Here is a 14,926-nt window from a genome sequence, read left to right on the forward strand (position 1 = left end):
GGAGCCCTTATTCCTTCTATTGTTTGCAAGCACACACTCACACACACATTGTCAAAAGACTTGGCTTGATGAGGCTCACAGTTCAGCAGTAGCCCCACTTCAGCAAGTTGCAGTTGTCTACATTTCTAAAGCATTAAAACAGGTGAGGAACCCTTGGCCCTTTAGATGTTGTTAGTCTACAGCTCCCATCATCCCTGACCATTGGCCAAGCTGGCTGGGGCTGATGGAATTTCCAAGTCCAAGATTATCTGGAGGACCAGGGTTCTCCTATATCCCTGCTTTACAATTATCCCAGTTCAGAAGAGCAGCACTGATGTGGGTATGTGTTTTCTAGGGGATGTTAAATTCAAGTTCCCAAGTTCCCACTATTCCTGGGCCACTCACAGTTTCTCCTTCCTAATCTCCCTCACAAGGTTGGTAATAAAAAAATGGGGTCAGGGGTATTCTGCTTTGAGCTCCTTGGATTCCTTGGACTATACATAAAATCTCTGCACAAACCTTTGCTGATCTAGAGGGTGGAAATAGCTTACTTATTTGGATATTAAATGGTTTTCTTCTTGTTGCCCCACAGCCATGGAGAGTATCTGGACTTGGGGATTCCTCAGCAGTTGATGCCACCAACAGTGGAGAATGTAGCATCTCAGAAATAGGTTAAATGCATGTACTTGAAAAACAGACGTAATGGAGCAGTTCGTGAAGCAATTTCATTTTTTCATAGAAGGAATGAAAATGTTTTATCTTGATAAGTTGAAAATGACCTGGTGACATGGTGACTCCAGAAGACCAAAAGGATGAGGTCTGTGCTATAGATGTGCCAGAAAAAGAAAGTTAAAAACCCACCCATAGTTGTCATGGGGACAGTGGAAATTTCACAGACAAACACCCCCAGGCAAAAAAACCAATAGCTGCAGCCACAGTAAATGATTGAATTTATAACATGAAACTGCACATGGTCAGATGTTGACTTTATTTTTATTTTTTCAGGATTGCCAAGCTTTATTTTAACGTTTTTGCTCTAATGTGTTAGGAATGTAGCAGATGTAAAGCATGGAACAGTAGGAGCTGGGGGGGGGGGGAAGAGAAGGAGAGAAATCATCACAATTGGAAGCAAATACCGTATTGTCTCAAGGGGGGCGGGTAGCTGTACATCCACTAAGTTCAGCGTCTAAAATTACTGAATTGCACACAATGGGTGCGCCATTTGGTCACATGAACATAGGAAGTTCTTTGATACAAGGTCAGGCTATTTGCCCATTGAGCTAAGCCTCTTATTTTGTCTCCTCTGGCTGACAGCAGGACTTAGGTCTTTCTGATCCCTTTAAATAGGAATATCAGGGATTGAACCTGAGACCTTCTGTATGCAAAGCTGGGCTATGGGAAGGGTCAGTTTCCCATTGGATTGCTAGTGTTATGCCTCTGAGGGTGGTGGGGCTTGCTAGACCAAATGGAACAGAATTTATGTTATCACAGAAACCACTCCCCTTGTTAAGGAGAATTGACCTACCTTATTCCGAGGCTACCATTTTCTCAGGGATCTCTGAGAAGAACTTCCCCTCCTTTCACGCCAAAGTTTGTCTGTTACTCATGCAATTCTGTTTTCAGCCTTGGTGTTGCAGAACTAATCAGGTAAAGCTCTTCCACTTGTAATTTCTAATTTTCTCTTGCATTCATCTCGGAATGCTTGAATCAGCAGTCTTCAGGGCTCAGGAACAACAAGAGCAGAAAAGTGGCAATTTGCACGGACTGTTGTCACCCTTGAATGCATTATTCTGGTTTGCAGGTGGTGGCTATTGACGTAGACATGGCTTTCTTTGAACCGAAAATGAGAGACATCCTTGAGCAGAACTGCACAGGCAATGAAGACTGTAATTTTTTTGATTGCTTTTCGAAGTGTGACCTGAGGAGCCGAAAATGTGGAGCAGAGAGAGCTAATAACAACCTCCAAGTGAGTGGCTACGGGCTTATTTGTCTCCCTTACTGGGTGCATGTCTTGACTTTAAAATACCCATGAAAGTGCAAGTTTAAAATAAATGATGCTGCGAGCGACTGTCACTTAAGGACTTATTCACACATGCATGCACACCGCTCAATGACTGCAGCTCCAAGCAGTAGCTTCCATGGATGAACAAGCTTTCACAGATGTCATCAACACAGGGAGAGTTTCGCATCTTGCCGCATCATCACCTCAAGCAATGTGTGTTTCAGTGAAGATGAGTGACATCTAAAGTGGCAGCGTTCCATGGCTGGTACAGGGTTGCTGCCAAAAATGGCACCCCCGTGGCAAATTTTGCTTGCTGCCGTAACATCAAGTGATACCACATTGATGCAGCGTCACTGCTTTGTCAGGATAGCTAACTTCCAACAGTAGCCAAAGGTGTTGCACAGAGGGTAGGAAATCTCACATTGTAATGGCATTGCATCACTTGTCAAGTCCTTCTAAGTCCCTTTCACTCGTTATAGTAAAGCTGGGTGATATCTCATTTTCAGCATTGTGATATATCATCTGCTAAATATCACAATATATCAATATATCACGATGTCGGAAATAAGGATGTAACTATGTAGAGGTGAACGGGATAATGTGGCGGCAACTGCTACTACTTAGGGGTCTAAAACTGATACGTTTTTTTACTTACCTTTAACATATTGTTACAACTGTTATTTTATAGTACAGAGCAACAGGGGCAGCAGGAATCATGAGAGAAGCAATGGCCAGTTTCACGGTTTTCTCCACATCACAATATTTTACATAGTACCCACACCCACATTGTGAATCATGATATGTCGCCATGTAAAATATTATGAAACCATTATCACAAGGTGGAGTTCAAACTGATTTTGGACGATGCACCAATACATCGCCCAGCCCTACATCATAGCTCCTGCACTGCTCTACACAGAAGGGGGCCCCCACCAAGCAGTGGCATCCACATGAACAACACTACATGGTAAGGATGGACCCTTCACATGCACAGCTCTACCTGTTCAAAGGCACAATTGCTACCTAGAACCCTGCATGACTGCGGTTCTGGATTGCATGGAAGCCTTTGCACATATCAACTGTACCTTCATAGGTTCCAGATGCCCACACTGTGCGGATGGCAGGGGGCTTCCTGGTGTTCCTTTGCATAGTAATAGGGGAACGATCGGGAGTGAAGAAGACTCTAGACAATTATGCCATGGAGAAAGAAAAGCTTGCCACAGGAGTGCTGCTTTGGGTGGCATTCCCATTGTAGGTGTACCATGTAGCCCAGCTGTCAGCTGTGAGATCAAGTGATGTATGGACTTGTGTGTGAACTGGTGACTCCAGCTATGGATGCTTTTTGGGAGTGGAAGAAAATGGGCTCTTGTACCTATCATTCTGAATGAATTAGAAGCCTTTGTTGTCACTAGGGATGGACAGCCTTTGTCTGTCCTCTTTTATTCTTGCTGGCACTCAATCATAGGTCATAGGAAATAATAGAAAATGAATATTCCCCATGAGACCTTCCCACTCAACATGGAAAGATCAGAGGGTGATGGGGATGGGCACATGGGAGGCAGGGATTGTGTGTGTGTGTGTGTGTGTGGCTACAACACACCTTGTGTCTTCATGCATTCCTTAAATGCCAGGAGAGAGCATATACACTCCTTTTGCGAGTAAGGTGACAGAGTGCACTATAGTTTGCAGTTGGTTTAATCAACCATAGAATGCAGGTTTCCTGCTTCCAAAGAGCCAAAAACATTAGAACTTATTACTGAACTTAGATAAATTATATGACTTAACAATAGTCCAGTCACATCCACAAAATATATTTTGCGTGAAGATCTTAACCTTAAAGTTGGATGGGAATAAAAGATCTTGTGTGTGAATTACTGCTTCTCTCTCTCCCTTTCCACAGGTCATCTGTGAAAAAATATTCCGTCCCTGGTTTTCTCTCAACTTCATGGGATCTGCCGTCTCCTTTCCCCTACAGCTGCAGTTACAGAAGGCAGTGCAGGATTGTGCAGAAGCCAGCACCAAGGACATTGGCCATCATCAGAGCCATTCTTCACATTCTCTTTCAGAGTTATACTATTTGCTTCGAGCCAGTCAAAAGGAACTTCAGAAATCTGGTAGCTACCCTCATCAAATTCACCAATGATTACTATTCAGGGAAGAAGGACTTTCAGGTTTTTTTTGCTTCCATTCAGTAGAATTAATTTCCACTTAATGACTTCTGACTGTGCTTTTCAAAACTGTGATTGAAGAGGTAGCATGTTTATTATTAATTCTCTTTGAAATGCAAAATAATTTTTTATTGGACTCTGCTTTTGCTTCGTTCCTGAACCCATGCTGCTTCTCCCCTGCTGTTATTTTGCATTATATTGTTTATCCAAAAAGCAGCAGCACCCATCCAAACTAATGTCTGACCCAAGGGTGGAACAACATTTAAATTTCAGATGTGCTTTGGAGATGGAGGAGGGGGGAGAACAGCTTTGTAAGATTAATTCTAGTTTGAAAATAAAGAGCTGGGGTGGAGTGGTCACCTAATTAATGTTTTATTCAATAGAGATTGTGTAGACTAAGATCTTTGTTAGCAAGAAAGGGAATAGATGTTGGAACGAAGGATAGTTTTCTCGCTGCCTGCCACCCATCACTATTTAAGTCAAAATAAACCAGCAATGTTTAGCCCAGTGGTTACAATAAAACTGTTTTGCCCATTGACTACAATAAAACAGCATCAAGCTTACAAAGGTTGGGATCCCAAGCCAGGGGTAAGCCACCCTGTGCCCTCTGTTGGACTGCAACCCCCATCAGCCTCAGCTAGCATGGCCAATGGACAAGGATGATGGGAACTGTAGTTAAATTAAGCACAAAATTGGCTACCCCACGTACCTCATCCCAAGCTCAGCCTGGGCCATTACTTCACTATTTCTGTGAAACTGCAGCACTGATTGAACCAAAGGAATTGGCTCTTCCGGAAGGACTGGGACCAGAGTCAAGAAATACGGAGCCTTGCACTTGGCTTGTCAGGTCATAACCCAGAGTGGTGGTCTACCTTAAAATCCCTGAAAAGGTGGGACACTTGTCTTCTTGACAAGACTTAATAAATGTAACTACATATGGCAAATTTCTTCAGTGCCCTGAAGCTGTAAGCTGAACAATGTCACCTCATGGGTGTAGATTATGGCTCTGCACCACAAATTCTTTAGGTGTATTATGTCCACTCCATCTTGCCATTTGTTTAGTCCATGAGCACGGTCCTGTTAAACTCTTCCTCACAAACTTTTCATTAGCAAAGCAAATTAATTATTTGTGTGTACCTGCAATACCAAACTGGAATTCACTGATTTTTAAAAAGGAATTATGCAAGTTCCAATTGTTGAAAATGTGAGCTTCATAAAAGCAGAGCTCTTGGCTCAGAAAGCACTCTGTTGCCTGGTGGAAAATAATAGAGCAACTCCAGGCAGCTGCCTGGAAGACTTGGCTGAAGAGAGGGCACTTGTCACACTTTCCACCAGACGAGGGATTGTTTCTTGAAACTGATTAGTTTCTTTGGCACTGTGCACTTCTGTGAGTAAAGATCATCTTAATAGCTGCCAGAACCTCATTGAACCCAGACGCAGGTCCAAAGAAGACATGGAATGAATGTTTGTTTTAACCAATATCAGTCTCAGTAACCTTTGAGTTTGAGCAGACAAATAATGGGAGTGGGTGGGGTTGCTTAACTCATCTCCCCTGCCATTTTTTCACTCAAAAACCACACAATCCAACTGTTTTTCCATCTGCAGAGGAAAAGATATGCAATGGTGTGCTTGATTGTAATATGGGCCTTAGGAGATGAATTTCATAGAATCTTCGAGTTGGAAGGGACCCAAGGGGTAATCTAGTCCAACCTCCTGCAATGCAGGAATCTCAGCTAAAGCATCCATGACAGATGACCATTTTCATCCTCATACTTCGCGCATGAGCCCTTGAACATCTGGGGCTTCAGCCAGCAATGGACCAGAGCTGTGTTTATGGTAGAGTCAAGTAGCGGCAGGACTCCAGGGAGAAAAAAAAAGTGAGAAGTGTCTAATAAATCTGATTTACTTGGAGAACCAGAAACAACCAGTCTAAGCTTGGTAGTTGGATTGTGCTGAGTGCTTTTTGTTCTAAACCAGGCATCCCCAAACTGCGGCCCTCCAGATGTTTTGGCCTACAACTCCCATGATCCCTAGCTAACAGAACCAGTGATCGGGGAAGATGGGAATTGTAGTCCAAAACATCTGGAGGGCCAAAGTTTGGGGATGCCTGTTCTAAACTGTTGAAGCCTTTGTTTGGTCAGATTTAGCCATACAACTTTTTCCAGGGCTGGCCCAAGACATTTTGACACCTGAGGCAAACCACAAAATTCTCCCACAAGCAGAAGGAGGAAAGATCTACATCAGGAATGTGTGTGCCCTCTCCCAAGGACAATGAAACCTCCCCTGGCTTCTGTAGAAAAGTAAACCTGTATGCACTCCTATTCCAATATGACTTTCCCGCTGATACAATCACAGGTTATTGAGTACATTAAATGTTACATTGGAATAATCTCTAAGGGAGAATTAACTATGTTTACCCAATGGATTTATAGATGACATGAAATTTGAGAACGGTATTTCCCAGCCAACAGCAATCTCTCATTTTGCTCATTCAGGTACATATATCTGGGTTAGACAGCCTGGGCTTGTTGCAAGATTCCATCCATTTTACTGTCTTAAGTTGCAGTGATGTCAAAGTTCCAGACCGCAATCTTGATTTTCTGGTTCCTATTGACGGTCTATAAAAACAATAATCATCTGAAACTGAACTGATCTTCGATAACAATGAACTTTGTCACTGCTGGGTAATTGAACTCTTAAAAAAATAAATCACAGTGCTTCAACACACAAATCTGCAGAGTGAGACACGTAGACAAAACACACAACATTCAAATTGTGCTTGCCTGCCTGTCTATCTAGCTGCCTTGCCCTGGAGAAAAGCTCAGGGGGTGGTGGTGACATTTTTAAACAGGAGCCCAGTTTGAATATGAACACTTTCCAAAGCTGGCTGCAACACTGTTTATTTCTGTTAGGATCAATCGCTGTCTTCGTTACTTCTTCCTCAGGCATCTGGATAAGATATGGCATAGTCTCTGTTTATGACTGCGTTAGCTGTAAACATGCCCCAAGAAATCTTGCAAGAGATTGGTCATAAATGGCTTTGTTGCCACTGAATCACATGTTAATCTCTAAAGTGGGTTGGGGACCCTTTCTCAATCCAAGGGCTTCATTCCCTCTTGGCCAACCCTTTGGGTGGGGGGAGGCAGATTCAATTAAGAGCCCCACTAGCAGAAGCCTGTGCAAGTTCTTTTGCTAACAAAATGGGCTTTCCTCCCCCCACCGCCTCCTTTTGCGCTTCCCAAATTGGCTATGGGCGGTTTGGGAGAATTTCCAAAAGAGCTTGGGGAGAAGAGAGGGGATCGTCTGTCTGGCAAGCTGAAATGGTTGTCCTCATGGAACAATTGCCATAGTGCTACGTTGAATTCCTTCCTGGGTGTCATATGCCAATGGTGATCAGGGCCAAAAAGAGATGAGTGTGGCCAAAATGGGCACAGCCATCGCCACACAGAGACACACATCCTATGAGTTTATATGACTATCTAAGCCTGATGCACATTTATTTTTTGTCTATCAGTTATAAATGTTTTCTGGAATAGCATCTCCTGACCCTAAAGGGGGATTTCTTTCCAAATGCAAACAGCAGCTTCAAATGAGGGTTTTTGGTTAGAAAAGCAACAGAGGAAGAAAGGGTTAAATTACCCTCCTTGCTTTCTGTGATATTGATAATTATAAAACACCCCCACCCCAGCTTCAATTTGCATAAAGCAAAGCAAAACAAAACAAAATGCATGTTAACTGCAAAGGCATGTTCAATGCTGCTTTCTATAGTTTGATCCTCGGAAAGGCCTTTAGAAATCAAACAGAAAAGTGCAAGATTTGTTCTGCTAGCCTTGGTGCTACAGGGACTTCTCAAACCGCTTGCTCAGATGGGGCCCCACGAAACTGATAGATCACATCACATACCAAGTGATTCAAGAGTGCAACCTAAATATAGCAACACATTTTGATGTTCAGACCATTGAGTTTTTATCTCACTCGTTTCATTCCCTCTTAACCCAATGAACTGTGGCTGTTTCCAGCTTCTGGGCTGAATCCCTTGACTGTAAAAAACGTGCACACAGCTCCAATATGAACAATGCCAGCTAGCAGCTACTTACCAGTAATAAAACTGACTCTGTAGAAGGCAACTTTATATGTTCATGCAAGTTTTCGCAATACCTGTGTCAGGATCTTTTAACGTGTCCCTATACTTAACCTGTATCCATCTGGTTTTAGCTGTTTAAAAATGTCTGTGTTGCAAAGGCCAAATCCAGCATGCTAGGATTTAAGCAATGACTAAACACCCTGATCCTAAACATGCTTTTCATATATGTCTGTCGAAAAAGCCCAAAATGGTACCGGTTTTTTTAGGACTCACCCTAAGCACTTGTATATGCTGTGGCAGAAGAATCAGGCCTCCTACCAGGTTAAAGTTTACTTCAGTCCATCTTGGTTGTAGATCAAGAAATTCCACAAATGGCCAAGAGTGCTGCTCGATTGATCTATCGTCCACAACTGGTGACCCCGAGAAGAAATGTGTATCCCCATTTGTTAAGGCCCAGAGCAACATAGCTATATGCAGGGCGAGGGTAATGATGATCATGGTTAATACTAAAGTTTTATGTAGTGCTTCCAAGTGTTCAAAGCACTTCTAATGTATTCTTGAGTTATAATCTTCTGTAACAGTCCCATAAGTCAATATTCTTATCTTCGGATTTGCAAGGGAGGCTTTGAGTGTGGCTTACCTTAGACCACATGCTATGTTCATTGCAGAGGTGAGATGTGAACCGGTGCAGGTTTGCTTCCCCCAAATCAACACATGGGAGACCTGCTGTCATACCATGGATCTGCCTTCTTTGGCCAGGCAGATGAAGGCTGCGATCCTATGCTTACACCTGGGAGTAAGTCCCATTGAATTCGGTAAGGCTCAGTTTTGAGCAGACGTGTATATGCAGTGCAATTTACATTAATCCTATTTGAAATCAGTTGGATTATTATTTGCACAGATGTGTGCTCTGCCACTGAGGTATGATTAGCTGAAACCCAGAACCTTTAAAACAATGAAGCCATTCCATTCAGCAGGATGTAGATTATACCCTTAGCGAATGCTAATACAAAAATTCATTGTTAGCAGCTTTTAAAAGGCTTTTCACAACACCTTTTCTACAGAAGATCTGGAAGAGGTAGTAAATTTAAAAATAATACTGCGCATGAAATGAGAAGGAGCTGCTGACCTTGAAAAACAGTTTTTCCTCAAGATGAGAAAATAATTGATTTTTTTTGAAAAATATGTTGTTAATCTTTTTTTATATAGCATTTTGTGGTAGTGAAAGCACTTTTATAGCACTTACAGCATTTATCCACACAAGCAACCATCCGAGCTGGGGTAAACTGAGAGTTGCAGCCCACCCAAGTAAGCTTTATGGTTAAGCAGGGATTTAAATGCAATGGAATTAATTTCTGTGGGAAGCCACAAGAATTTCAAGATGATTTCTTTCAATACATTATTAGGGTTACTAGGACAAACTGGTGCTGTTAATCCTAAGCATCAAAAATGTCTGAATGCCAGGCATTAATGAACGTTAATTTGCCTCCCCACATTTGTGAAGGTAATGACCTGCCCGTGAGAAAAACGCACAGATTCTTGATGTATTTCATCTATGAATGTACCTAAACAAGCCCATTTAGCACACCAGCACCCTTGTGCAGGCCCACCTCTCTCTGTTATATTTATGAATGTTGGGTTCAGCCCTGACTCTTCAATGAATTGCAATAGAAATGAGAGCAATTGAAACACACACACACACACACACACACACACACACACCCTTGCAAAAATGCAATGGCATCCTTCCTACTGCTCTGGATCCAACTTGTTGGCTTTGATACCTGCTCTATGCCCGCTAGCCTGCTTCCCGTTGTCAGTGTTCAAGTGACATTCAGGTGCCAGGTCTGGCCAGTTTCTGTATGTGAAATGGGGAGGGGGGGCACCATCTTGTCTGTCTAAGGCAGGTGGTGCCCTTTTCACCTGTCCAATGATCCTGTGACTTGCTGAGTTAAGAACTGCAGAACTCTAGAACCATTGCTTTGAAGGATTGTTGTCAGCCACCTAGTCCAATATGCTGGTCCAAGCAGCAGATCCAGAGGAAGAGAACCCTCAATAGATCTCTCTAGCAGCCTCTAAGGGTGGCCAAATTTGCCAGTTTGCAAAAGTCCTCGTGAAAATTCATCTGCATTGCAGTGTGAATTTCTCCTGATATACACATTTTTGTATGCACTTTCCCCTACTACAATATAGTTCTATGTTATTTTTCCACAAATATATACACTTTGCACTAGTATATGCATTTTTGTACGTGCAACTTGGGCTAGAGTATGGCATTCCAAAATATGGAGAAGTGTAAATTTTGAAGGATGGCTGTGTTTTGCTTCCCATATTATTAAGTATTTTTTCAGAAAGTGTGATTTGTGTATGCTCACCTGCATTATATATATTTTAGGTGCCAGGCGAAAAAGTTCCTCTTCAACCAGGCCTTTGGCTGATTAGTATCCTACAGCCTTTTAAATGTGTCTGTGGCAATAAGGGAGGTTATTGTTTTTCTGTTTTGTTTTACTTATTTACTTGTTTTTATCGTGTATTTTATTCTGTGAACTGCCCTGAGATCTTATGATGAAGGGCATTATTATTAAAACAAACAAACAAACAAACAAAAATACTAATACTGTAGTAATAATAATGTGAACCAAATCAAATTTCTCCTCCATCTCTAACATCCTTTGCTTGAAGACCACCAGCAAGACAGGAGACTGCTCTTTCCTTCAATATGTTCCTTCTAATGAACTATCAAAAGCTACCCTCCTGCATGTACAACACACAATCAGTGGCCTTGTTTTCCCCTGCATCTACAGCTTGTGTGATTAAATGGCAAAAAAGTGGTCTTTGAGACTGCTTGTTGTTGCTTTTGATACTCCATAATAATTGGAGGCAAAGAAGTTCCTGAAGAAGAAAAAGTGACACTTGTTCCTCTGGTCATCCCTAAATAGTGACCTCAAAGAAACAAATGGCCACTAAATTGTGGTTGCCAGGATTTAGCGAGGCATTTGCTTGAATGCATTTCCCATGCTGAAAAGCAGATTTCTGCACCATCCCCAGTGGAACTGATGCCTTCACTGCAGAGGCTGGATCTAGATACATGGAAAAAAAACATTCCAGAAAAACGCATTGTAAACCTCAAAGTGGGAAATCATGTTGGCAGATGAAGGGCCCCAACAGCGCCATCTGGTGTCACAGTATTATAACACATATAAAATGCTTTTTTAAGAAAAACTAATGTAGCTCAGAAGCAGCCTCAACACACAGCAAGAAACTAAAAGCAGCCCCTGACCAATGGAGATGGCTTGTGCCAGTGCTCAAAATGTTAATATAAAACAGACATTGATTTTTATAGGGGTGTTTCTCTCCATAAAATTCTTGCCAAAGAGTGTTACATTTTATTAAGAGGCGAGGGGCGGTGGTAGATTCTGCTATTACGTGTTTGCAAAGGCTGCTATTTATTGTGATATCACTGCTGTGTGATTACTGTGCCATAAAGCCCAACGACAACATTTAAACACCAATATGAAAAGAGTGCTGAACTTTTTGAAGCAATAAATCTCATGGAACCTGCTCTGGTTTCTCTTCATTGTGTTTTCCTTGGCTTCTTTCCATGCCTTTGAATAATCTGCTCTGACAACTCCCAAACTGGCTTCCTTTAAAGTTTTCCTCTAATAAGTCTCAAATCCCTCACACAGTCTCTCTGGTACTGTATCTGGTAATAGAATCAATATGGGGTTCCTTGCTGCAAATGTGCCAGCAGAAAAGGGGAGAAATGTGCTTCCGATTATTTCTAGGGTTTCCTGTCTTGTTTTCCAGGTCTGTATTTTGTTGAATTACAGGTGACCTCATTAGCAGATGGACAAAGCTGTCAATTTGGGTTTCTCATTTTCCCCAGTCCTAAATTAAGTTCCCCACACTTCCACACCAGTTTGCAAATCCATTTTAAAAGCTCCTCATGAAAATTCATCAATATTTCCCCTAATATTGTGTGTGTGTGTGTGTGTGTGTGTGTGTGTTCCAGTAAAGAGGAGGAAAACTCCTATGCTTAACAGCTCAGGAATAACCAACACACAAGGGGGGGGGATCCCTACAAACGAAGAATTTTTTGCATGCTATTTTACATTTGCGTGTGTGTTACTTTCACTCGTACTTAAATTTGTATGCACTCTTTTTCCTAACATTTGCATTTTTACACGTAAGAGAACTGCATTGTAAAAGTCAGAGAAGTTTGACTTCTGAAGGATAGTTGTGTTTTGGTTCAAATATTGTTTCAGAAACTAAATTTCTCTTCCATCTTTTCAGGATGCATACCAGCAGAAATAAGGGATTTTCCCCTCCCCTCCCTGGCAACCCCTGATACTTACATATGCTTCTCTTCCTTATGAGAAGGCAGGAAGAGCCTGATGCTATGAGGGGGCAAATTCAGACAAGTTATTGATGGAAGGAGATGAGGAGAAAACAGATTAATTTATTGCAGTGCAGTACAAATTCACAAAGCTTTTAGTGACTGCTATTGCTTGAACGCCATGCTCAAACTTAGATAGTTTTGAGAAAAAACTATCCTATCCTATACCATCAGGGACCACCTACATGGTGTCTATGGAGGCAAGTGTGTCTGCCAATACCTTCTATGGTATCTGAGAAAGGCCTCAGCAACTATCCACTGTGCAGGAAATACTATTTGCTCTTCCTGCAAACAATCATGCTGTGCCACATTGAACATGTGCTCGCATTCATGGGCTGCCAGGATCAGACACCCACCTTTTCTTCCGTTCTGAACAGGTGAGAGGTGCTGGCAACTTTTCTCCATGAGTAAGCACAGTGGTGGTGCCTTTTCCTACTGATTTCGGGAAGTGGTGTGATGTGTTGCATGCTTGCAGCTTTTTGTGGTCCTCTGCTCTTTTAGATGTGGCTGCCATTTTGTATCACGGCACACCTCCATGACAGCCATTTTGTGACTGGTCCCACTGGCCCCAAATGGTTGGCGATCCCTGTTCTATTATGACTAATGACAGGAGGCGAGAAAAGTCAGCTGTTTTAACTATACAGCTACTCCTGCAAGGGAATCCTGTGCTTTCAACTGTAATTTGTATCCTAGTTCCTCAACTGAGGGTCTTGACTCTCTCAATAAAACCATGTTATTATGTGCAAGGAACCTTGCTGTGTATTTTGAATATTTGCTTGCCTTTGTCTGCTCATCTCTGAGCCCATTAACTTTGGACTCGCTACCTCACAGGAAGGTCTGCCGTCAAAACAGCTGCTGAGGTCCACCTCCAAGGGCCTTCTGGCGGTTCCCTCACTGCGAGGAGTGAAGTTACAGGTAGACAGGAGGGGGGCCTTCTTGGCAGTGGCACCCACCCTGTGGAACACCCTCCCATCAGATGTCAAGGAGATAAAGAACTACATAACTTTTAGAAGAAATCTGAAGGCAGCCCTGTATCAGGAAGTTTTTAATGTTTGACGTTTTATTCTGTTTTTATATGTGCTGGAAGCTGCCCTGAGTGGCTGGGGAATAATAATAATAATAATAATAATAATAATAATAATAATAATAATAATAATAGCACAATCCCCATACACAGATTATGGCACTCATCATTCCTTTAAATGGCTAACAAACTTGATAATTTGAGAAATTCGGATTCTAAACTAATACTCAGGAATGATGCATTTGGCCAGTGCTTATACTGACTTCATTTTTCTTTTTTTTAAATACAGTACAGTGGTACCTCGGTTTATGAACACAATTGGTTCCGGAAGTCTGTTCATAAACTGAAGAGTTCATAAACTGAAGCGAACTTTCCCATTGAAAGTAATGGAAAGTGGATTAATCTGTTCCAGACGGTCCGCGGGGTACTTAAACTGAAGCGTTCATAAACTGAAGCGAACTTTCCCATTGAAAGTAATGGAAAATGAATTAATCCGTTCCAGATGTGTCCGCGGTGTTCATAAACCGAAAATTCATAAACCGAGGTGTTCATAAACCGAGGTTCTACTGTATCAAGTTTCTTTACTGACTTCCCAGAATACAATACTGTAAAAATCTTAGCAAGAAATCAATTCCTCATTTATTTATCTATCTTGCTGTATCATGTTTTTAAACTTTGCATTTCAGGCTTGAACAGCAACCCATGGGACTAAAAAAAAAGTGTTCTAAAAGGGATATATCTTGGAAGAACTGCTCATTACTGAATTAAATAGTACTTTGTTGAGTAAATGTATCTCTTGACAGTCTGGGCCAGGAAGGGACTCAGGAAATCAATTTATGGTATCAGATTACCTGCAGCATAATCCCGTCTCTGGGTTTATGGTCACTAGGCAGGGTAGGAACACAAATAACTTCTGCTTTGTTAACAGAATGACGCTGCAGTGGCACAGCAGAGATATACTGACTTTGCAACACAAATGCCAGGAGAAAATCTAAGCGAGGATGTGAGTGTTGCAGGGGTGCAATGGAGCAAAGTGCAGGTTTTGAGCTTGGTTCTCACCCTGACACTGGCAGAATATTAGACCTGCTAAAGAGGTGGCATAGCATAACACTCCACTAAAGTTAATGCAGAAGCCTAGACTGAAGGGATTACAGTAGGGCACATAGTTCTAAGAATTTCCACCCCACCCACCCCCAGCAAGAGCAGGAGAGATGCTAGCATCATTACTTGGCATCCTTAGGCATCTGCCAGAACCCAAGACCCTGACAGCGAC

At 42.1% G+C, this 14,926-nt stretch overlaps 1 protein-coding gene across 2 annotated transcripts in view; it reads left to right on the forward strand.

Annotated features, from left to right (window-relative positions):
* DIPK1C (divergent protein kinase domain 1C) overlaps positions 1-13,371 on the forward strand; it is a 31,467-nt gene extending 18,096 nt beyond the window's left edge. The window contains exons 3-4 of one of the 2 annotated variants that reach the window (XM_035126365.3): positions 1,781-1,945; positions 3,882-13,371. In XM_035126365.3, coding sequence (XP_034982256.3) covers positions 1,781-1,945; positions 3,882-4,124 — 408 coding nt within the window. In that variant the 3' untranslated portion in view covers positions 4,125-13,371. The remainder of the gene's footprint in view (positions 1-1,780; positions 1,946-3,881) is intronic. The other variant, XM_088675284.1, reaches the window with a different exon arrangement.
* The last annotated feature ends 1,555 nt before the right edge of the window (positions 13,372-14,926 follow it).

Source organism: Zootoca vivipara, chromosome 8, assembly GCF_965207765.1.
Source record: "Zootoca vivipara chromosome 8, rZooViv2.hap1.1, whole genome shotgun sequence".
NCBI classification, from domain to species: Eukaryota; Metazoa; Chordata; class Lepidosauria; order Squamata; family Lacertidae; genus Zootoca; species Zootoca vivipara.